General features: G+C 47.7%; 1 protein-coding gene and 1 long non-coding RNA gene across 2 annotated transcripts; one reads left to right on the plus strand and one right to left on the minus strand.

Moving 5' to 3' along the window:
• Window positions 1–2,837: 2,837 nt before the first annotated feature.
• LOC120427199 (uncharacterized protein K02A2.6-like) lies at window positions 2,838–7,181 on the plus strand. The gene has a single exon (XM_039592059.1). It carries the CDS (start codon window positions 2,838–2,840, stop codon window positions 7,179–7,181), a length of 4,344 nt encoding a protein of 1,447 aa, XP_039447993.1.
• A 1,143-nt stretch (window positions 7,182–8,324) lies between these two features.
• Window positions 8,325–9,083, minus strand: LOC128092423 (uncharacterized). The gene is made up of 2 exons (XR_008211755.1): window positions 8,949–9,083; window positions 8,325–8,885 (listed from the first exon to the last, which is right to left on the minus strand). It is a non-coding gene; the product is annotated as an uncharacterized LOC128092423 (long non-coding RNA).
• Window positions 9,084–23,051: the final 13,968 nt, after the last annotated feature.

The following is a 23,051-nucleotide window of genomic DNA, read 5'->3' on the forward strand; positions in this document are numbered from 1 at the left end:
TCATCGCGGTCGTTTTTGGCTCAACGTGCCAAATCGTGCCAGATCGCGCTCATCGTGCTCAGATCGTGCTCGAATGAAAATTTTCATTCATGCAGTCAGAGTTGCCAGAAAATATTTGTTCTAGCAGTTTCCCATGGAATTGGGCGCACTGCTTCAATGTTTACTTTTGTTGATTCGAGCAGCCTGATGTAAATAAACTGAATTTCTAGTTTTTTTTTCAGGACGGATTACGGCAGTTGCGTGGAACGGGATCGTAAAAGCGCCGGAACCAGGCCGGAACTATTTCGCCTGTGTTACCCTGGAGTGAAATGCTTCGATTGTTATTAATTGTTTTATTGTTTCCTTTAGTTTGGCGAGACGTACTTCAGCAGAGGAGCGATGGTGGGGACGGGGATGGTACATCGACGGCCGCGGCGCCGATTTAACGTGAAATTAGGTTGGAGGCGGAACCGCACGGAAGTTGCCGGCCATTGCGACGAGCAGCTAGTCCATCGTAGACAGTTTGCTGTGGCTGCGAGGTATGACTAACATGGCACGAGTCCTTCTTGAATATGTCACTCCCGATCGACTCGGAAAAACCACAACCTCCGATCCGACGAAAATGCAGCCCCTAACCCGACTACGGACATGTCGACTTCCGGCGGATGCACCCCAAAACCACTAAGCAGCCGTAAATGACCCCGCCCCGAGCATGGGTAAATAACAAGGGAAATGCAAAATAATACCATTCAATGGTATCAAGACCAAATTTTGGTTTTCGCGAGCCCTTGAAAAAAAGTCTAAAGTGTATGTTAATACCAATCTGTAGTATTATACCAAATTATGGTATTGTTTTGTTATTGGGCAAATTTTAAGAAAATGTCGAATTTTGACATACTGTTACTTACTTACATACTTAAAAACGCAAATCTACTTCAAATTAAAGCCAACTATTTTATTTTGGTCTAAAAAAGTCATTTAATGAACTTAATAAATTAGGGAATACCATACATTGGTATTGTAAAGGTATTTTAAATAAAAATATTTAAATATAAAGGTGATTCATAAAAAATCTAATTTAAATGATGTTTAACATTCTAAAAAGTATGCTGATACATTTGAAAATGATAAGAAAAACGTTTATATATTTAGACGACTTTACGACAACAATAGGTTTAACGTGAAAAAATTAAAATTGTATAATGGATTTTACGTAACATTGTGTGTCTTTTTCGTCACAATCAATAAACTTAAAAAAATAATGTCAATCTTTGTTAATTTGATAAAATAACTCTTTCAATACCAAAATGTTGGTATGCATGTGGTATTCGAACTTCGTTCTAAATATTGGATTTGTGTTGAATCCTATTCAGTTGGAATTATGCATCCTCGAAAATCCCGCGAAAAATGCCACGCTGCCTGTGCTATAGCCTTTCTCGTTCTGGTTTAGTTTGTTTCTCTTTCTTTGAATTTCCTGATATTTTTGCCTGCAGCTAAAACATGTTGAGCAGCAGCAGCTCGTTTTAAACAAGCGTTGATAGCTCAGTTGGTAAACGGGTAGCTAAAATGGTGTCTGCACCTTACCTGTCATTAGTTCGATTCCAGTATTCCTCTAGTTTACTTTACCTGATATTTTTTGGCTCTCCAAGCAAGACTTCGTTTTCCTGCCTGTTCGAAGGATTTAAATATAGCATCAAAATTCTACCCATTTCTCATTGAAATCCCATTAGCCAAATTGAATTCCCGCTGTAATCCTATAGAGAATTCTCATTGTTTTTTGTCCAATGTGATTTTTTTTTACCCGGAAAGTTGTTTTTTGTCTGGTATTCATTTGCCCTTGGAATGGCTCGTTTTGGTATTGCTTTGGTCTTCCCCATACAGTTTTTTGGTATGATTTCATGGTATTATACCATCTATTACTTGGCAACCAAGGGCACATTTTGGTATTTGTTATTATGCCAAGTAATACCAAAATATAGTATTCCCGTGTTATTTACCCCTGCTCGGGGCATCAAGAATGCGAATGCAGAAATGTTGAAACCAAGGAAAAAGCAGAAAAAAATCCAACAAATCAACTTTTGCCGCAGCAGGTGGCAAACTGGAAGGTGACGTCAAAGGTGCCAACGAATCGGACTAGGACGACGTCGGCATGTCAGACGCGGACGTCGAGGACAGTCTGAACGACAATTTGCAGACGAAAAAGATCGTTAACCAAACGAGGGCGGTCCGGAAAAGCGTGAATATGTGCCGGAGAATGTAAACAAAGGAGGCGAGTCGAATGTGGTGTGCGAGTTGTGTCTGAGTGCCGAGAGTGTGGCCAACATGATGGAAAGGTGAGCATCGAGCTGCGGGAAGCGAAGGCCAAAGCAAGGCATGGCGTCAACGTATACCAGTGCAGGCAACGAGGTATTCGATCCAGTCCTGCCCGAAGGCGTTCATCTCGATTGAGTTGATGGCCGGGAACAGAAAATTTGCTGCAACGCGTGTACCGAGCGGATCAACAGCAGGCCGTTTACGACCCAGGCACAAGTGTAAGCGTAGTGCTTAGTTGCCTTTAGTGCTATGGCAACACTGGCCATAGCGAGACGCCGCACCAACACTTTCAACGTTGTGCGGTTGGTACACCTTGCGAGGTGCGAGCTTTGTCTAAAGCGAGCAACGGAAACAGCAAGACACGTTTTGTAATCGCTCATCTTAAAATTAGTTTTTAGACTTAAATAAAGTTTCTAATGTTAGTCGTAATTCGCGTTTGTTATTAGCGAAAGACATAACATTGTTTGGCGACGAGGATTAGTTCGGTTCAAAGTAGTTCGCGGCGTTTTCGGGTTTTCGCGTTCGATCGGGGTTCTAACCTCAAAATGCCCCCGAAGGTGACGCCGAAGAAGGACGGGCCGCAGCAGCAGCCGGATCTCACGGCGATTCTGGCGCAGCTCACCGCCTACTTGGAGAACCAGTCCAAAACCCAGGAGGCTCTCCTCGAGCAGCTCTCCAAGCCGAAGGACAACGAGTTCCTGATGGAAACACTTTCCAACACCATCCCGGAATTTGTTTACGACCCCCAAGGCGGACTGGTCTTCGACAAGTGGTACTCCCGGCACGAGGAGGCCTTCAACAAGGGCGGGGAGAAGCTGGAGGAAGCGGACAAAGTGCGGCTGCTCGTGCGGAAGCTGTCCTCGGTGGATCACGACCGCTACGTGAACTACATCCTACCGGAGAACCCACCGGGCAGATCGTTCCAGGACACGGTGGACACGCTGAAGGAGATGTTCGGGCACCAAACGTCCGTGTTCTTCCGGCGCTACCAGTGTCTGCAGACGACCAAGCGGAATGCGGAGGATTTCGTCACGTACGCCAGTACCGTCAACCGAGCGTGCGAGGATTTCAACATCCGGACGATCACCTCCGACCAGTTCAAGTGCCTGGTTTTTGTCGCTGGTCTGCAGTCGGAGCGGTACAAGGACATCCGGACCCGGTTGCTGGCGAAGATGGAAGGCGAGACGGTGGAGCACCCGATGACTCTCAAGAAGCTGTTATTGGAGTGCCAGCATTTGGACAACCTCAAACACGACACTGCTGTTATTGAGGGTCCGAAGCCGGCCGTCAAAGCGGTCCAGCAGGATCGCAGCGGCTTTCGCGAGTCGGGCAAACCGGAACGGAAGTTCGACAACAGGAATCCGGCCAAGGCAACCCCACGACGTCCATGCTGGCAGTGCGGGCAGATGCACTTTGTTGCAGACTGCTCGTACACGAAACACACCTGCAAGACGTGCGGCAAAGTGGGACACAAGGAAGGATACTGTGCTTGCTGCTCCAAACCCTCCGGTTCCGGAGAAGGTGCATCACACACAGCACCCGGAGGCGGCAAGAAGAAGCACAAAAAGAAGCGGGCCGACGGCGGGGGACACTCAAACGGAGTGTACGCTGTCAACAAGGAAGGTGTCGTCGGACGGCGCAAGTTCGTGGAAGTTCTGATCAACAACGAACCGATTGAACTCCAGCTCGACTGCGGATCGGACTACACCATCATCTCGACGGATTCACTTCCCCTGCTCGGCAACCCAGAAACCATTCCGACGGAACTGCGGGTGGCCACAGCCTCAGGTAAACCCCTTCCGCTGGAATTGGAGTTCGAGTGTGACGTCACGTTCCGCGGGACCACCAAGCGTTCCGTGTGCTACGTCACTCCTGTGCGCGGTTTCAAGGTTCTTGGGAGTGACCTGATGGAAGCTTTCGGGCTGTACGACATTCCGATCAACGACTTCTGCAAGCAACTCACAACTGCGGAGGACTCGTTGGCGTGTGGTGCCGCACTGAAGGCGAAATTTCCGGCGGTGTTCCAGGAAGGACTCGGACGGTGCACGAAAACAAAGATCCAGCTGTTCCTGATCGACGGGGCGAAGCCGGTCTTCAAGCCTAAGCGGCCAGTGCCGTTCCACTCGCAGCGGCTGGTCGAGAAGGAGCTCAACCGATTGCAGAACATGGGAGTGCTGGAGCCGGTCGACTACTCGGACTGGGCGGCACCCATCGTGGCAGTTCGGAAGGCGCAGCGCGACGCAGACGGAGATCCGGTGGTCCGCATTTGCGCGGATTACTCGACCGGGTTGAACGCTGTGCTGGAGGCGAACAAGTACCCTCTTCCTACCCCAGACGACATCTTCGCAAAGCTGGCTGGCAGCAAGTTCTTCAGCGTGATTGACCTGTCGGACGCTTATCTGCAGATGGAGGTAGAGGAGGAGTCGCAGAAGCTGTTGACTATGAACACACACAAGGGGCTGTTCAAGGTCAAGCGTCTGCCGCCGGGAGTGAAACCCGCTCCTGGAGCCTTCCAGAAGGTCGTTGACAACATGCTCGCCGGCCAGGAAGGAGCGGCGTCGTTCCTCGACGACGTGCTGGTGTTCGGCCGAACGCGCGCTGAGCACGACCGGAACTTGGAGCAAACACTGCAGCGGATCCAAGATTTCGGTTTCCGGCTCAAGATCGAGAAGTGCAAGTTCTACATGACGGAGGTGAAGTACCTGGGCCACATCATCAACCAAAACGGAATCCGCACCGACCCGGGGAAAGTGTCTGCCATCTCGCAGATGCCACCGCCGAAGAACCTCACCGAGCTGCGTTCGTTCTTGGGCGCGGTCAACTACTACGCGAAGTTCATCAAGGAGATGCACCAGTTGCGTAGGCCACTCGATCTGCTGCTGAAGAAGGACGCAAAGTGGGCCTGGTCGGACGACTGCCAACGATCGTTCGAGCGCTTCAAGGAGCTGCTCAAGTCTGACCTGATGCTGACCCACTACAACCCGACGCTGGACATTATCGTGGCCGCTGACGCTTCGCAAACCGGAATCGGCGCCACAATCCGACATCGTTTCCCTGACGGTTCGGAGAAGATAATCCAGCACGCCTCAAGATCGTTGACACCGGCGGAGCAAGCATACGGGCAGATCGACAAGGAAGCTCTGGCGCTCGTCTACGCTGTCACGAAGTTTCACCGGATGCTGCTGGGACGACGGTTCGTTCTGGAGACAGACCACCAGCCTCTGCTCCGCATCTTCGGGTCGCACAAGGGAATTCCGACACACACGTCCAACCGACTGCAACGACTGGGACTCGTTCTGCTGTGCTACAACTTTGGCATCGACTACGTCTCCACGGCGAACTTCGGGTACGCGGATGTACTCTCCAGACTCATCGATTCGGCGGCCGAGCCGGAGGAGGAGTACGTTATCGCCGCTCTGTACCTCGAGGACGACATGTCGGCGGTCTTGGAAGACTCCGTTGGCAACACACCTGTCACTTCCAAGATGATCGCCGCTGCTACCGCCCGGGACAAGGTGCTCAAGAAAGTGGTCCAGTACTTGGAAGGTGAGTGGCCGGCCAGCGCAAGCGAAATCGACAACCCGGACGTGAAGGCGTTCTACCACCGGAAGGAGAGCCTGGCGCTGACTCAGGGCTGCATTCTTTTCGGCCAACGAGTGGTGGTGCCGGAGACCTACCGAAAGCGGATCCTGCAACGCCTGCACCACGGTCACCCGGGGATGGTCCGGATGAAGAGTCTGGCTCGGAGTTTCGTCTACTGGCCGCACATCGACAAGCAGGTGGAGGACACGGTGAAGCAGTGCGCGGACTGTGCTGCAGCTGCCAAATCTCCCCCACACTCTCCACCAGAAGCTTGGCCAACACCAGCGGGACCATGGCAACGCATTCACATTGATTACGCGGGGCCGATCGATGGTCTCTACTTTCTCATCATCGTGGATGCTTTCTCGCGATGGCCTGAGATCTACCCGACGACGACCACGACCGCTAGGGCCACGATCCAGTTTCTTCGAAGCACGTTCGCACGCCTTGGCCTGCCGATGGTACTCGTGTCGGACAACGCTGCTCAGTTCACTTGCGACGAGTTTGAGTCCTACTGCAAAGCGAACGGAATCACCCACATCCTCACCGCGCCCTACCATCCGCAATCGAACGGGCAAGCGGAACGCTTTGTGGACACCGTCAAGCGAGGAATGAAGAAAATCAACAAGGGAGAGCCACTGCAGGAGACACTCGACGTGTTTCTGGCAACGTACAGGTCGACGCCGAGCGGAACAACCGAGCAGAAGTCACCAAGTGAACTGCTGTTTGGACGTCAAATGCGCACCACACTCGACCTACTGCGACCACCACCAACACCGGTTGCTGAGATGAAGACGACTGCTGAGAACGACCAGAGACGAGAATTTGCACCTGGCGACTTGGTGTATGCGAAGGTGCACAAGCGGAACGACTGGTACTGGGAGGCAGGAAAGGTCATCGAAAGGCTCGGCTCGGTGAACTACAACGTGTGGTTGGACGGCCAACGTTCGGGGCTGATCCGGTCGCATATCAACCAGCTTCGTCCACGGCACGAGTCAGCGGATTCGTCGGCGCGCGGTCGCGCTGTTAACCTTCCGCTGGACATTCTCCTGGGCGAGTTTGGTTTCGCTCAACCAACAACCGAGGACGTCACGCGAGCAGCTGTGGTGGAACCGGAAGGCGCGAACCAACCAGGAATCACCGAGCACAATGATGGACCGGAACCAGCTGTGATCCAACGGCCGATCCGGCGGGCTTCGACGGGAAGTATTCCGCCGAGTTGCGTTCCCGTGCCGACGACGACGATCACCAGGAGTGGACGCGAGGTTCGGCTGCCGCCGAGGTTCGATCACTACGTGATGTCTTAAAGAGGGAGATGCTATGGCAACACTGGCCATAGCGAGACGCCGCACCAACACTTTCAACGTTGTGCGGTTGGTACACCTTGCGAGGTGCGAGCTTTGTCTAAAGCGAGCAACGGAAACAGCAAGACACGTTTTGTAATCGCTCATCTTAACATTAGTTTTTAGACTTAAATAAAGTTTCTAATGTTAGTCGTAATTCGCGTTTGTTATTAGCGAAAGACATAACATTTAGTATTAGTCCGCGCAAGCACAAAGTGTCCAATGGCGCAAGACCGTCGGTCCGTACCGCACTTATCACAAACCACTTACAGCACCAGAGCTACGACCGGCACCGGATCCGGTCGCGCTTTGCGGCGTCTGCCTTCCAGGACGCAGCCGGTGTTGCTGCTCTGCTCGTCGCGATACCGGAAGTGCCCACTGCAGGTGCGAACCAACGCGATGCCGAGCAACGCTTGCGCGAGTAGTTTTACGAAGGTGGATTTGGAAAGGGCGGACCAGCACAACGCGGAAATCTTAAAGTGGCTGCTTTTTTGGACCTTGTAGATGGCCAGCAGGATCTTTTGCTCCAGCACGATGGAGCTGTTTGAACAGAGAACGCACGTTGTAAAGGGGAAGGAGATTCGGTTGATGAAGTTTTTTCAGCGTTACTGCTGGCAGATGTTTCCGGTGATGTTTGTTCAGTTTTTAATGTTTGAAGGCGACAGAGGCGAAAAAAAGCGCCTTGTTCGGTTAAGGTGAGGCCGGCATCGCGGTGAAAGAAGACCCCGAACGTTCCGGCCACTACGATGCAGTAGATGGTGGTTCCATTGAATATGCGAGCGAGCTGGAAGGCGCTTGAGTTGGCAATTAGCATGACGATGGCGAAGCAACAAGGAAAGGTGACGAATAACCAGTCGGGCGGCAGATTTGACCCAGATTTCGCGGCACTTTTCGGGGATGTCTTTGAGGTAGTAGAGAAGGTCGCAGGAGAAGCTCTGAAAAACGGTTCCGTGTACACGGTGTTGACACTTTACGTGACCATCAGGAATTTGTTGTCCAGATCATCAAGTTGGTCAACGGCGAACGTTGCGCGGTTTTCACCGGCGTACTGCTGGAAGTAGTTTTGGGTTTAGCACCGCTTAACTGTTTCTTAAATGTATAAAACGCTTATTTAATTAAATAAATTTTATTTTAGATTTGGTAATTTTTAAGCGAAGCCTGAACCTGAACACGACTACAATTACACTTTCAAATGCTGCTTCAAGTTTTCACTGAATGCGCGGCTGCTGCTCCGAGCTGGTGTCTTTCTGAGCTGGTAACATGGCGTTTCTGGTTGTATCAGCAGTGTATCCGATTCCACTGGCTCGGCAGCGGCAATTCTTTGCCGATCACTTGTGCAAGCTCGCGTGGATTACCTCAACGACTCACTCAACCCTCTCGTAGTTGTAGATGGTTTCCCGCGAGCCGTCCACCGCCTCCGCCGAACCATCCTCTCGAGTGACTTTGCAGGTCGCAGGTGAAGCATGTCCGAGATCTGACGGTTCGAGTCGAATGTAACCAGATGGCCAGCGGCGGCCGCTGCTTGCCGAAAATTACACTGCTCAGCGTCGGCCAGTCCGTCTTCGATCGGCAAAGACGTCCCTGACATCACCAGCTGGTTCTGGTTGCCGGCCCTTCGCGTCTTGCGGAACGAGTTCACGCCGATTAAGTTTGATTACGCGTCAATTCCTGGTGATTTTTAGAGAATCGTTTTGAGATTTAGTAAGATTATGACAGTGTCGACTTGCTTACACTCGGGATGTCGGTGCAGCCGTTGAGAACGTTGATGCAATCGATATACTCGGAGTTGTAGATGGTTACCCGCGAGCCGTCCGCCGCATCCACCAAACTGCCCTCGGGGTTGAACGTCTCGAGCGACTAGTTCAAATATGTTCAGATAGGTTAGATTTCGTCGAAGCACTCCGACTGTCAGAATGCGGCGACAAGAGTCACTCGACTCGTCGGCGACTCGAGCCGAGTCGAGTCGCGCGACTCGGAGAATAAGGCCCAAGGTTTCGTTCTCCGAGTCGTCCTTTGTGTCGTGCGCTCCAGTCTTGTGCTGAATGATATTGGACACGTGCTGGTGCACCTAGACAAAATCGCGTGGGCGTGGGCAGTAGGTCCGACCGGAAGTCGTGCATGACCTCTCAAAAGATTCGCGACACATTGATCAGTTCGGCGTCTGAAAAGTGTGCAAACAAGAAGAAGAGCGAGAATTTTAATTACGACAGCCAAGTGGCACCGGGCTCGCAGCGACAGGGCACGCGTGAGTCCTCAATGTTGGGCAGTCCTTAACCACTGAGTGATGGCAACGACGGTCCGGACTGGTGGCCGAGCAGCTGAGCGGTGGCGTTTCCGGCGTAGACCTGGGGTTCCCATGGACCTTTGCGCGATCCACTGCAGGACATTTTGGTTGCAAAGAATGTTCAGGGCCAGCTGGTTGAACAGGTTCTCGTGGTCAGAACTGATGCTGCTGTTTTTTCTATCAGCCGTGGCCACTGTTACAGCTGCTCCAAGCGGTACAGGCAGATCAGTTCTGTTGCTGCTACTGGTCGTTGTCGTGGTATTGCCTCCACTTCCGTCACTCGAGCTCGAGCTGCTTCTGGCCAAGCTGCTACTTTCATCGGAAACCTTCTGCTCTGGCACCCTGCTCGTGGCCGTACTGGTTGCCGTGGTCACCGGTGTGGATGCAAATCCACCGATTCAACCGGCCAGCTCGAGCGATTGTGCGTCCATCTAACTGATTAGGCTGTTCGTAGTCTTGATGACTTTCGCCGGCACCGATGTGATGACATAGGAACCATACTGTTGGCCGCTGGTACTGGTCTGGGACATGGAAGCTTATGCGAACACCATAACCTGGAAAGAAAGAAGGAATAGCATGGAAGGCCGGGGATCGGGTTGGATTTGGGCTCAAAGACTGCAGGTTCCGCGACGACTTCCGGCACAGGGAACTCATCTAGGGTGTGGACATGGGATGTCGCTTGTGCTGGCGAATCGACAGCGACGACTTCCTCGCCTTTCATAGGGGTCATTCTGGCTTAGGTTTCTTCGGCGGCGCTCGTCGTGGCGGCAGCATCTTCGGTTGGCTTTTCAGGAAATTCTCCCAGTCGCCGTTCTTTTGTTCATGGCGGGCTTTCGGTTGAACTTCGGGAGGACCATTTTTTCCTGGTAATCCGGCAGAATTTTTTTCCTCTTACAGCTACTTTCCCCACGTGTTTATTTTGTTTTGTTTTGCTCTTCCACTGCTCGAATCGAATTTCAGCAAGATCTGTCATTTGGTTGCTGTCAAACTCATTCGAGCAGTGTACAGCTGACATCGCGCGATTTTTCTACATCGCGCTCACATCGCGATGAAATCGTGCCAGATCGCGCTCATTCTTGGCAATCGTGGCAGATCGCGTTCATCGAAGGTTATCGCAGTTGAATCGCGAGCTCATCTCGGGAGTGTCATGCCCCTCGTACCTGACCTTATCAGGTTCCAAAACAATTCTGCTCCCAGCAGCATATCATTTGGCTTGTCGAATTGAACCCCGGATCAGCGAGCTTGATGTTCGGCGGTAAGTTCCAGCTTGTGATGTCGATCGATTCCGGCGGCAGGTCATCAATTATACTTGGAGTGACTAACAGCTCCAGCTCGGTCGAGAAATCGCCAACGCGAGACTTAACCGTCGCTCGGATCAGGCTGCTGATCCTCGTCTTGCTGTCGTGCAAACCACTGACCTGGTAGTCGGCGCGCTCCTTCTTGATCGCCAGTTTGTCGGCAAACCGTTCCGTGACGAAGTGGTTTTGCGATCCCGAGTCTATCAGCGCTCGACACAAGTGCGGGCCTCTTCTTCCACCGTCGACGAGTACTACGGCGGTCGAGAGAAGGGTCTGATTCCTGGCAGGTCGAGTGCGGCGTTTGTCCATTGGCTTCGGCGTAACTGGCGCCGTCGAGATCGGAACGACCATCTGCTTCTTCACTCCACCAGTGTGCAGCATGGTGTGATGCCGATTGCCACAGATCTTGCAGGTGTTTGTAGACGTACATGCTGCCACGCGATGTCCTCTCCTCAAACAGTTGAAGCACAACCCACATTTCCGCAAATGGCTGTACTTCTCGTTGACGGATTTTCCCTTGAACTGCTCGCACCCGTTCAAGCCGTGTTGCCGGTTGCATACGGAACACTTCTGCGTACCAGCTATCAGCATCGCTACTGATCTGTGCGGCGTCACTTTTTCCCCCGTCACACTGCATTGTTCCACCACCTCCAGAACTCGGCACTTCTCCTTCAGGTATGCGATCGTGGCCGCGTACGTCGGTAGCTCGCCGGCCTTCCGTTGTGATTCCCACGCCAACCGCGTCTCCTTGTCCATCCGTGCTGCAAGCAGGTTCATCAGCATCTGCTCACCCAATCCGTCGACAGGAAGTTGTAGATTCTTCAACGCCTCGATGTGCTTGACGCACGTGTCAATCAACTTCCGGAACGTATGGGACAGCTACTGAAGAGGAAGTTCCTCGTTTCTGGCTTTACCTCTCCCGTGTTTCGCGGAATGTCACTGAAGCGCAAATCGCGAAGCTTGCCGTCGATCGCCTAGGAGTCGTAGACGTCAAAGTCAAGAGGCTGGTCGCCAAAGGCAAAGACGTCAGCAGAATGAGATTTATCTCGTTCAAAGTTGGTGTGCATGTCGACCTGAAGCACAAAGCCCTCGCTTCTGCGACGTGGCCTGACGGTCTCGTGTTCCGCGAATTTGAAGAACGCAACGCAGAAATTTTTTGGGAGCCTTCAAGTGCTGTCGTGAACAATCAGGAAAATCCGCCGCCACCCCCGTCCCAACCCTTAACGACGCCGACGACGCCGAGTTTGCCGCCGGAGTCTGCACCGCAATCGACTCCAAAGAAACCGGAGCACGTTTTGGAAAATTCGGAAGATACAGAGTTGACTGGAGGTCTGGGCGGTTCACCCATGGATCATCAGACAGACTAACGTGCGGCACAATCGTGCCAACAATCCCAGCATCTTTGCGCTTTTCATCCCAGCATCTACCAGTACGAGTCCTCCAGTCTTCGCCAGGACGCGCCGTAGAAAGCCTTATGAGAGCCCCTCGTCTGCCCGACGCCACCACGTCTTCACCCAGCCAACGCTTGAGAACCCCTGCAAGTCGCAGCCATCAGAGCCGTCCTGGTGCTGGTGTCGGTGTCGGGGGAGGGGTCTCTCAACCGGCGCCCTTCGGCAAGTACCCTTCTCGATCGCAACATTTCCTGCCTGATGTCCGTCCAACTTCCAGCTCGTGTGCCAGTACGTCGGCGACTCAGACTGCAAACGTCTCACCGCCGTCACTTCGAGCCATCCAGTTTTCGCCAGGACGCGCCGTAGAAAGCCCTATGGGAGCCCCTCGCCTGCCCGACGCCACCACGCCTTCGCCACGCCAACGCTTGAGAACCCCTGCAAGTCGCAGCCATCAGAGCCGTCCTGGTGCTGGTGTCGGTGTCGGGGGAGGGGTCTCTCAACCGGCGCCCTTCGGCAAGTACCCTTCTCGATCGCAACATTTCCTGCCTGATGTCCGTCCAACTTCCAGCTCGTGTGCCAGTACGTCGGCGACTCAGACTGCAAACGTCTCACCGCCGTCACTTCGAGCCATCCAGTTTTCGCCAGGACGCGCCGTAGAAAGCCCTATGGGAGCCCCTCGCCTGCCCGACGCCACCACGCCTTCGCCCAGCCAACGCTTGAGAACCCCTGCAAGTCGCAGCCATCAGAGCCGTCCTGGTGCTGGTGTCGGTGTCGGGGGAGGGGTCTCTCAACCGGCGCCCTTCGGCAAGTACTCTTCTCGATCGCAACATTTCCTGCCTGATGTCCGTCCAACTTCCAGCTCGTGTGCCAGTACGTCGGCGACTCAGACTGCAAACATCTCACCGCCGTCACTTCGAGCCATCCAGTTTTCGCCAGGACGCGCCGTAGAAAGCCCTATGGGAGCCCCTCGTTTGCCCGACGCCACCACGCCTTCGCCACGCCAACGCTTGAGAACCCCTGCAAGTCGCAGCCATCAGAGCCGTCCTGGTGCTGATGTCGGTGTCGGGGGAGGGGTCTCTCAACCGGCGCCCTTCGGCAAGTACCCTTCTCGATCGCAACATTTCCTGCCTGATGTCCGTCCAACTTCTAGCTCGTGTGCCAGTCCGTCGGCGACTCAAATCGCAAACGCCTCGACGCTGTCAGCCACCGTCCCTAGTCAACTCGCTAATGATGTTCAACCCCAACGCCCCGGCTCCGTGGACCGTCGTGACTCCTCACTGCTAACCATCTACTACCAGAACGTTAGAGGACTAAGAACGAAAACCAATCAACTGCACCTGTCGCTGAGCTCGTGTGATTACGACGTGATCGCTTTTTCAGAAACGTGGCTCAATGCGAAGATTGTGGACTCAGAGCTTTCTTCGGATTATACCTTTTATCGTGCCGATCGTAGTCGTGAAACAAGCGTCTTGGAGAGAGGTGGCGGCGTCTTGATCGGTGTCAAAAAACGTTTTCACCCGGAGCCCATTCATTTGCGGGGCGGCGAGAAGCTTGAGCAGATCGCAGTGCGCATCCCCTTGCCTGGAAAGACGTTATTCGTCTGCTGCGTTTACATTCCTCCCAACTCAGATGCAACTATCTACACTCAGCACTCATCGTGTGTTCAACAACTGTGCGATCTGGCGCAAGGTCCTGATGAAGTCATCGTCGTTGGCGACTACAACGTTCCGAATCTCACTTGGCATTTCGACGAAGACATCAACGGGTACCTGCCTAGCGGCCAATCTACTGAACAGGAAGTTGCTCTGATTGAGGACGTTCTTGGTACTGGCCTCCAGCAAATGTTTGATCTTCCGAACGCAAATGGACGATTACTCGATCTGGCCCTCGTAAGCGACTCGTCTCGATTCCAACTCATTGAACCACCTCGGGCCATTCTCAAGGTTGACGCACATCACAGGCCGTTTATCCTAGTTCTCGATACGCAATCAACGGGGACCGCTGCCGAACAATCCGGAACGTACTACGACTTTGCTAAATGCGACACCACGGCGTTAAACAACTCTATTGCAAGCTTGGACTGGGCTAATCTGCTACTCGTTGGATCTGTTGATGACATCGTTGAGCGATTCTACGACAAGCTAAATGCAATTATCCGGGAGGTTGTACCTCTAAAGCATCGACGTCCGCACCCAAACAGCCACCAGCCTTGGTGGAATCGAGAGACCCGTAATCTTCGCAACAGGCTGCGAAAAGCAAGGAAACGTTTCCTTAAACATCCGACGGAAATGCTGGGCAGGGAGTTGGCGGATCGAGAGTTGCACTACGAGATGAGCTTAGAGCTTAGAGCTGCCTTCCGAGGTTACATCAGTGGCATCGAATCGAACCTGAAGCGTGAGCCGAAATCCTTCTGGGCGTTCGTGAAGAAGCGGAAGCAAGACAAAGGGATTCCGCAGGACATGGTGTATCGTGACTCAAGCGCCACAACGCCAGACGATTCTGTACAACTGTTTGCAGATTTTTTCAAAACCGTTTACAGCGCCAATCAACCTACACCCAGCAACGAGTCCCTGGACAAGATCCTGCCGCACGAGTTACACATGCCCTTGGTGTGTCTCACGGAGGAAGACGTGCGCAAGGTCTTGGCCTCTACCGACGCCTCCAAAGGACCTGGCCCGGACTGTATCCCTCCTTCCATTGTAAAGCAGTGCGCAGCTACACTAGCAAACCCGCTCGCCATTATTTTCAACCGCTCCCTCGAATCGGGTGTGTTCCCTGCTAAATGGAAGGTAGCTTCGATCACGCCAATTCACAAGTCCGGGAACGTGCACAACGTGGAAAACTATCGCTCGATCTCCATTTTGAGCTGCCTACCCAAGGTGTTCGAGAAAATTGTGCATGAGTTTTTATCCCATGCCGTGCAACCAATAATATCTGCCTGTCAGCATGGTTTCATGGCCAAGAGATCTACGACAACGAACCTGATGACCTTTGTCACCGACGTCTTAAGGAGTATGGAGAGTCGCTGCCAGGTGGATGCTGTCTATGTGGATTTTGCGAAGGCGTTCGATAGAGTGCCGCACCAGCTTGCCGTTGAAAAACTGCGAAGGCTTGGACTCCCTGAATGGATCACGACTTGGCTGCACTCGTACCTAACTTCTCGTTCAGCCTACGTTAAACTCGGTGGCTCGAAGTCTGGGTTGTTCATGATCCCGTCTGGTGTCCCGCAGGGTAGTCATCTGGGCCCACTAATTTTTCTTCTGTTCATCGACGATCTGTGCCACTGGATCAAGAACGACAAGGTCTTGTACGCTGATGACTTGAAGTTCTATCGCACAATTACTTCACCGCTCGATTGCCTGGCTCTCCAAAGTGACATTGATTCGCTCATGAGATGGTGCGATCAAAACGGGATGGAGGCCAACGCAAAAAAGTGTCAAGTAATTACATTCGACCGTAAGCTGCGCCCAATCATGCACGCCTACATGATGGGAATATCCTTGCTAGACCGGGTGTGTTCTGTTAAGGATCTTGGCGTTACTCTTGACAGAAAGATGACTTTCAACGAGCATATCACTTCCGTCACGGCTAAGGCGTTTGCTACAATTGGTTTCATCCGAAGAAACACGACTGCCTTCAAAGACATCCACGCTCTAAAAGCTCTGTACAGCGCCCTAGTCAGAAGCCAGTTGGAGTATGCTGCCCAGGTGTGGGCACCATATCACAATGTTCACATCGCCAGGTTGGAGAGGGTGCAACGCGCGTTTGTGCGGCTAGCAGACATCAATCGAGGATCGCCGTCGACTGTTGGGGCTGGACACGCTGCTGAAGAGGAGACAGAGGATGCAACAGCTGTTCATCTTCGATCTTTTGACGAAAAGGCTGGACTGTCAAAAATTGTCTCAACTTCTGATCGTTTATGTTCCACCACGTAATCTTCGTCGAAATCCGTCTATGTTCCGTCTATCTGTGCACCATACTGTGTATGGACACAACCAACCATTTGATGTATGCTGTCGTTTGTTTAATGTAGTTTCTGACCGTTTTGTTTTAAATATGACGAAAGATAGTTTTAAGAAATTAATTAGCTGTTAGGAAACAGTCTGTTAAAGACGAAGATAAATAAATAAAATAAATAAAAGGAACGCGATGGCGTCGTCATTTGTGATCTTCGGCAGATTGAACAAAGCTTCGATGTGCTTATCGATTATCACTCGCTTGTCCTCGTATGTTTCCTCCAAGAGAGCCCACGCTGCCTCGTAGTCGTTGTTGTTGATGATGTCTTGGTCTATCACGCCTTCCGCCCTGCCGACCAACGAGTTCCGTAGATGGTACAGCTTCATCGACGGAACCTCACCCTGGTACCGGTCCATCACGCTCCTGAACATGCACTTGAACGAAAACCAGTTCTCGTAAGTGCCGTCGAACTTCGGCAAGGGCACACTGAGCGGCGGCAAGTACTGCGGCACAACTGCACACGCGGGGGCGGCCGGAACGAGCGCGACGCTTGGCTTTGAAAGCCTTTCGATCAACTCGTTGAGCTGAACCGTCAAAATGTTGTGAAGTGTCTCGAACTTTAAGTAGCACGCCCGGTGCAGTTTCTCCTGCTCCGGAGTGAGTACCAGTCCGTAGATCTGGTTCTGGAACGCGTTAAACTCACCGTAGCAGGCCTCCACCGTTTTCAACTGCAGCTTCAGGAAGTGCAGGTTTTGCAAGTTCTGGTTCGGTTGCTCGGTGCTCGACTTGATGGCTGCTTTCACTCGGTCCAGCTTTTCCGCCACCGCGTCCCGCTGCCGCATAAGCACCTTCTGCTGCTCTTCCATCTTCCGAGCTTCCTCCTTCCGGCGCTGTTCCTCAAGCTGCTTGCTGATCGGCGTAACCGGAACCACTTTCACTTCTTGCGTATCGCTCTTTTGAGCGTCACCGTTCTTGTCACTTTTCGCGGGGGTTTTCTTCTTTGGCGTCTTCTTCCTACCACCTTTGGGCGTTCTCAACATCATCAATGCCCGTTGCTAGGTGGTGCTACGCCTCGACGTCCCACAAACACTCTCACACGCGATAACGTCAATCACGCGAACGAATCGGATTTCTCCGTCACTTCCGGACCACTAGTCCAGTCTTTCGGAACCTTTTTCCGATCTTCCGGAGCACTTCTCGGTCTTCCAAAGCACTGACTTTCGGATCGCGCACTTTTTCGCGGCGTGGGTGCTACGCCCCTCGACGTCTCACACACGCGCACACACGGACACGTCGACCGTGTTCAAAGTCGGATTTCCCGTCGAAATCCGTCAACCGTCACTCCCGGACCACTACTTCAGCATCCGGCTCGTGCAGGACCACAATGTTTCCGTTTCCGTCGAGTGGACTGTATTTTTCGCGGCCTTTTTCCCGATTTTTCTTCCGCAGTCGGATCGAGTAAAAAACGCGCGTCTTGCTTTTTCGGTTACACGCTAAACTCTGTTTCTTTATTATTTGTGACATTTAGGTACACGGAAAATTTACACGCTATGAAAACAAACCAAAGTTTTGCACAGAAGGTGCACATCATTTCTCAACTCGTCCAACAATCCTTGAAAAAAAAACTCAACTTGTACTAAATACGCCCTCAACAATATATATTGAAAAATGTATCGTTGACGCCTTGAAACAATACTATACTCTGAATTATTTTATAAAGGCGTTTTTACTTCATACAATAATTAAAAAAAAAAACATTGATGGCTTGAAAAAAATTCAACTGTCACTAAATACGCCCTCAAGAAAATATATAAAAAAAAGCTTTGATCGTTGACGCCTTAAAAAAACTAAACTCTCGCTTAATACGCCCCTTCATTAAAATAATTTAAAAAAACTTTAATCGTTGACGCCAACAAAAAAATATAAAAAAAGCTTTGATCGCTGACGCCTTGAAAAAAACTAAACTCTCACTTAATACGCCTTCATAAAAAAAATTTAAAAAAAAAAACTTTGATTGTTGACGCCTTGAATTTTTTTTTTCACTAAATACGCCCTCAAGAAATTATTTAAAAAAAACTTTGATCGTTGACGCCTTGCAAAAAAACATTCACTAAATACGCCCTCAAGAAAATATATAAAAAAAAACTTTGATCGTTGACGCCTTGACAAAAATTCAACTGTCACTAAATACGCCCTCACGAAAATACAAAAAAGCTTTGATCGCTGACGCCATGAAAAAAACTAAACTCTCGCTTAATACGCCTTCATTAAAATAAACTATGATCGTTGATGCCTTGAAAAAAAAAAACATTTAGTGACGCCCTCAAGAAATTATTAAGAAAAAAGCTTTGATCGTTGACGCCTTGCAAAAAAACTTTCACTAAATACGCCCTCAAGAAAATATTTAGAAAAACTTTGATAGTTGACGCATTGAAAAAAATTCAACTGTCACTAAAAATACGCCCTCAAGAGAATATAAAAAAAAGCTTTCATCGCTGATGCCTTGAAAAAAAACTAAACTCTCGCTTAATAAGCCTTCATTAAAATAATTTAAAAAAAAAACTTTGATCGTTGACGCCTTAAAAAAAAACTTTCACTAAATACGCCCTAAAGAAAATATTAAAAAAAACTTTGATCGCTGACGTTTTGAAAAAAAATTCAACTGTCACTAAATACGCCCTCAAGAAAATATAAAAAAAAGCTTTGATCGATGACGCCTTGAAAAAAACTAAACTCTCGCTTAATATTGGCTTAATACGCCTTCATAAAAATTATTAAAAAAAAAACTTTGGTCGTTGACGCCTTGAAAATTTTTTGTTTCACTAAATACGCCCTCAAGAAATTATTTCAAAAAAAAACTCTGATCGTTGACGGCTTGAAAAAAAATCAACTGTCACTAAATACGCCCTCAAGAAAATATAAAAAAAGCTTTGATCGCTGACGCCTAGAAAAAAAACTAAAGTCTCGCTTAATACGCCTTCATAAAAATTATTAAAGAAAAAACTTTGATCGTTGACGCCTTGAATTTTTTTTTTCAAGCCGTCAACGAAAAAAACTTTGATCGCTGACGCCTTGAAAAAAAACTAAACTCTCGCTTAATACGCCCTATAAAAATTATTTAAAAAAAACTTTGATCGTTGACGCCTTGAAATTTTTTTTTTCACTAAATACGCCATCAAGAAATTATTTCAAAAAAAAAACTCTGATCGTTGACGGCTTGAAAAAAATTCAACTGTCACTAAATACGCCATCAAGAAAATATTAAAAAAGCTTTGATCGCTGACGCCTTGAAAAAAAACTAAACTCTCGCTTAATACGCCTTCATAAAAATTATTAAAGAAAAAACTTTGATCGTTGACGCCTTGTATTTTTTTTTCACTAAATACCCCCTAAATCAATTATTTAAAAAAAAAAACTTTGATCGCTGACGGCTTGTTAAATAATTCAACTGTCACTAAATACGCCCCAAAAAAATAAAAAAAAAACTTTGATCGTTGACGCCTTGAAATTTTTTTTCGCTAAATACGCCCTCATAAAATTATTTCAAAAAAAACTCTGATCGTTGACGGCTTGAAAAAAATTCAACTGTCACTAAATACGTCACTAAAATATATTGGTGCAATTAAGTTTTCAGAAACATAATCATACCACCCAGTGAGAATTTGACCTAAAGCTTCGAATCTTTTTAGACTAAACCTCGAATGCATTTTTTTTTTCAGAGGTACATTATGGGTCTTAATTATATTTAATTAAGAAACTTATTTGATTGACATTATTAGAAAAAAATAAAGGGTACCCAGTCTTTAATGTTAGTCTATGATTAAATTAAAAAAATATGTATCGATATTGCACTTTGTCGATCTATTATGAGAAGCCAGAAAGAACAACTTCACGTGCAGCGTAAAACGCGCAAGCGTAAATGTGCTGGCGTTTATGCTTCGTCTTGACGACTTGTCGATCTTTTGAGCAAGAACGAGCCGGGACTTCAAATTTGATGGTCAGTATATGAGTATATGAAAAAATAGGGTCAAAATAAGACTAAAAACACTAATATGGCTATATCTCTGGAAATACATTTTGGAAAAGCTTCAAATTTTGGGCCCAAGCAGTTTGTGGCGCATGTTTTCGAATGGATTTTTGTTTGAAACTGAATTCTTTTAATTTGATAGTGTTATCTGTAAAATAGTCCAAAAAATACCTCTAAAAATGGCATTGACCACATTTACTGGTCGAAAATTGTAAATCGAAAAATAAAATGTTCGTTTCCGACCCCACGGCTAAAAATCTGAAACATAAAAATTGTGGGTTTTACGAGCGGTTTTCCAATGATGGAAGACACAAATTTTTAAGAGCGGATACAGACATCGCTCAAGTATTTCAGAAAAATAGCTCTCAAAAATCAGACTTTGATTTCCGGGTTTCGGGCCAAAATTCAATCGAAAGAACGCAACTAAACCTTCAAACTAGACATAGGGTATTTTAACCATTAGTGGACCCCCTAGTAGAGCCGAAGCACATTTTTCACAAATTTTCAATATTTTAAGCACTTTTTCATAACCTTTTGTACAAAACAATTAAATCTGAAGTCTTTTGAACAATTTTGACTATTTGTTTCATCAGTTACTTGTTTTTGAGCAGAAAAATAGTCATTTGAAAAAAAATAATTTTTGCCTGTTATGGACCCCCTTTTCCTATAGTGGACCCGGGTCCATAATCCGATTGTGGACCCGGGTCCGGTATAGGCAAACTGTTATTTTTATATCAAATTTAACCGATATTTGATGTTTTGATGCATGGTGTAGGTCTAATGATAGATATACTGAATAAAAGATGGATTTTGCTCACTTTTCATCATAAACAAATATGTTTTGTTAACAAATTTGGCTTTAAACAACAAAAAAACCTTACAGATATTTAAACACATTTATTTCCGAAAAAATCAGAGATAACGATTCAAAAATCACTGCAAACATAAAAATAATAAAAAAAAGTAATCTTGATGCAAATTTTTCGATATTAATTACTTAAATGGTTGACCGAAACTAATCATTAGATTTGTTTACAGTTGCTGATAAAACCACGCATGTTTATTTAAAAAAAAATGTTTTTTTTTATTGATTTATTATTACCTATAAAATATCATTTCAAACTGCAATTATGGTGCTTCAGTTAAGTACAATTAACTATAGTTTTGATTAATTATAAATTCTTACGGCTTCAGCCTTTTTGGTACTATTAACATGAAAACATAATTGAAAAAATATGCGTTTAGGTTGATAAAAACAGGCATTTATTGTAGTTTCAGAGAAACTTTTGCTTGGATACACAGTTTTCTTCATTTTTGAAAGTTAAATTAACAGGGGTCCACTTTTGGAAAAGTTTGGATTTTAGTTGTCCTATATTGGACCCCCCTAATTTTTGCTCGAAAATGGCAGTTCTTCGCTATATTTCAGTAAAGATCCTTTAACTTACATTATTTCGACTTGCTGAAGTTAAATAATCAGTCAAAAAATGATTGGATAGTTAATTCAATCATAAAATATAAATGCAGTTTTGTTGTGAAATGCTAGTGGCCATGGCTGATTTCAGATGTTGAACTCAAAACACTTATTTTGGTAAAAAGGACAATTCAATTGCAGTCAACATTGTTTTAAATGATGCTGAACATGCCAAATAAAAGATTTGTAGACAACAACACGCTTGAAATTGTGATTTTATTGAATTTTTCATCAAAAACCCTTCAGAGGGTCCACTATAGAAAAGGGGTCCACTAATGGATAACGTAACCTAGGATTTTTTTTCTGGGACGATCCCTCGCAGTGCACGATTTTTTTAAGATTTCTGAGAAAAGCGTTTTTCCAAAAGCAAACCTTAAACCTTTCTTTTGTAAGAAAGGCAAAAAGCTTTGATCGCTGACGCCTTGAAAAAAAACTAAACTCTCGCTTAATACGCCCTCATTAAAATCTCGAAAAATCTAAATCGCACTAAAATCGGCCAGCTATTTTTATTATAAAGCCTTTGACTAACTGGATAGGCCCTCCTGGATTTTGTTAGTAAAATACTTACCAGCCAGATCCAAATCCAACTTTGACTATGTACGCCAAAGTGTTTTTTTATATAGGGTCAATTGAAAAATGACTCATTTCTCCCCAACTGGGAACAAAAAAGTATAAATTCGAAATCTACTTTTTCTGATCCTGCTGAAATTTGGCGAAACTGTTTATCATATCAAAACATGAAAAAATCTTCTATTTTTTGGCACTGCCCCAAAGTTTTACGATTTTCGCTAGTTAAAAAAACATTGTCAAATATTTTGGAAAAAAAATGATAGAGCAATATTCGACTGCATTTTTTAAAAGAAACTTGACGCTGATTCAATTCAGCGTCATCATTTTGATTAATATCATGGCAGAATTTTGAGCAATTAGAATAAATGATGCAGGGATGGATGTAGGTACATTCTGCTACTTTAAGCTTATACATTTGAAATTTTCAAGAGATTTCAACTTGCCCTAACAAGTAAAGTTCGATTCGAATAAAACAAATTGATGACGCCATATAATTCAGCGTTTCAGGCAGTCGATTTTTGCTTTTTTGAATCCACGACATGGCCATTTGAAAACGAAAAAGAAGGGATTTTGCATGTTTCGATAGGATAAACAACTCCGCTAAATTTTAGGCATGTTCAGAAAAAGTCAATTTCGAGTGGTGTTCCGCTTCGTGAAATGGCCTCGTAAGCAATTGTATGGGCAGCTGTCAAACTTGTATGGAAACTTGTACGGACAAATCAATGTTTTTTTTTACGATATTATCTTTTTTATCTACAAACTGTTCTCTGAAATGTGATTGATTCGTTATTGTGTGATATGACCGAGGATTGAAAAAAAAAAGTTGTTGGTTGGTA

Source organism: Culex pipiens, chromosome 1 (genome assembly GCF_016801865.2).
Source record: "Culex pipiens pallens isolate TS chromosome 1, TS_CPP_V2, whole genome shotgun sequence".
Taxonomy (NCBI): domain Eukaryota; kingdom Metazoa; phylum Arthropoda; class Insecta; order Diptera; family Culicidae; genus Culex; species Culex pipiens.

Excerpts from the sequence above, each read along its gene's own strand:
- LOC120427199 (XM_039592059.1), top strand. The coding sequence starts at position 2,838 with ATGCCCCCGAAGGTGACGCCGAAGAAGGACGGGCCGCAGCAGCAGCCG.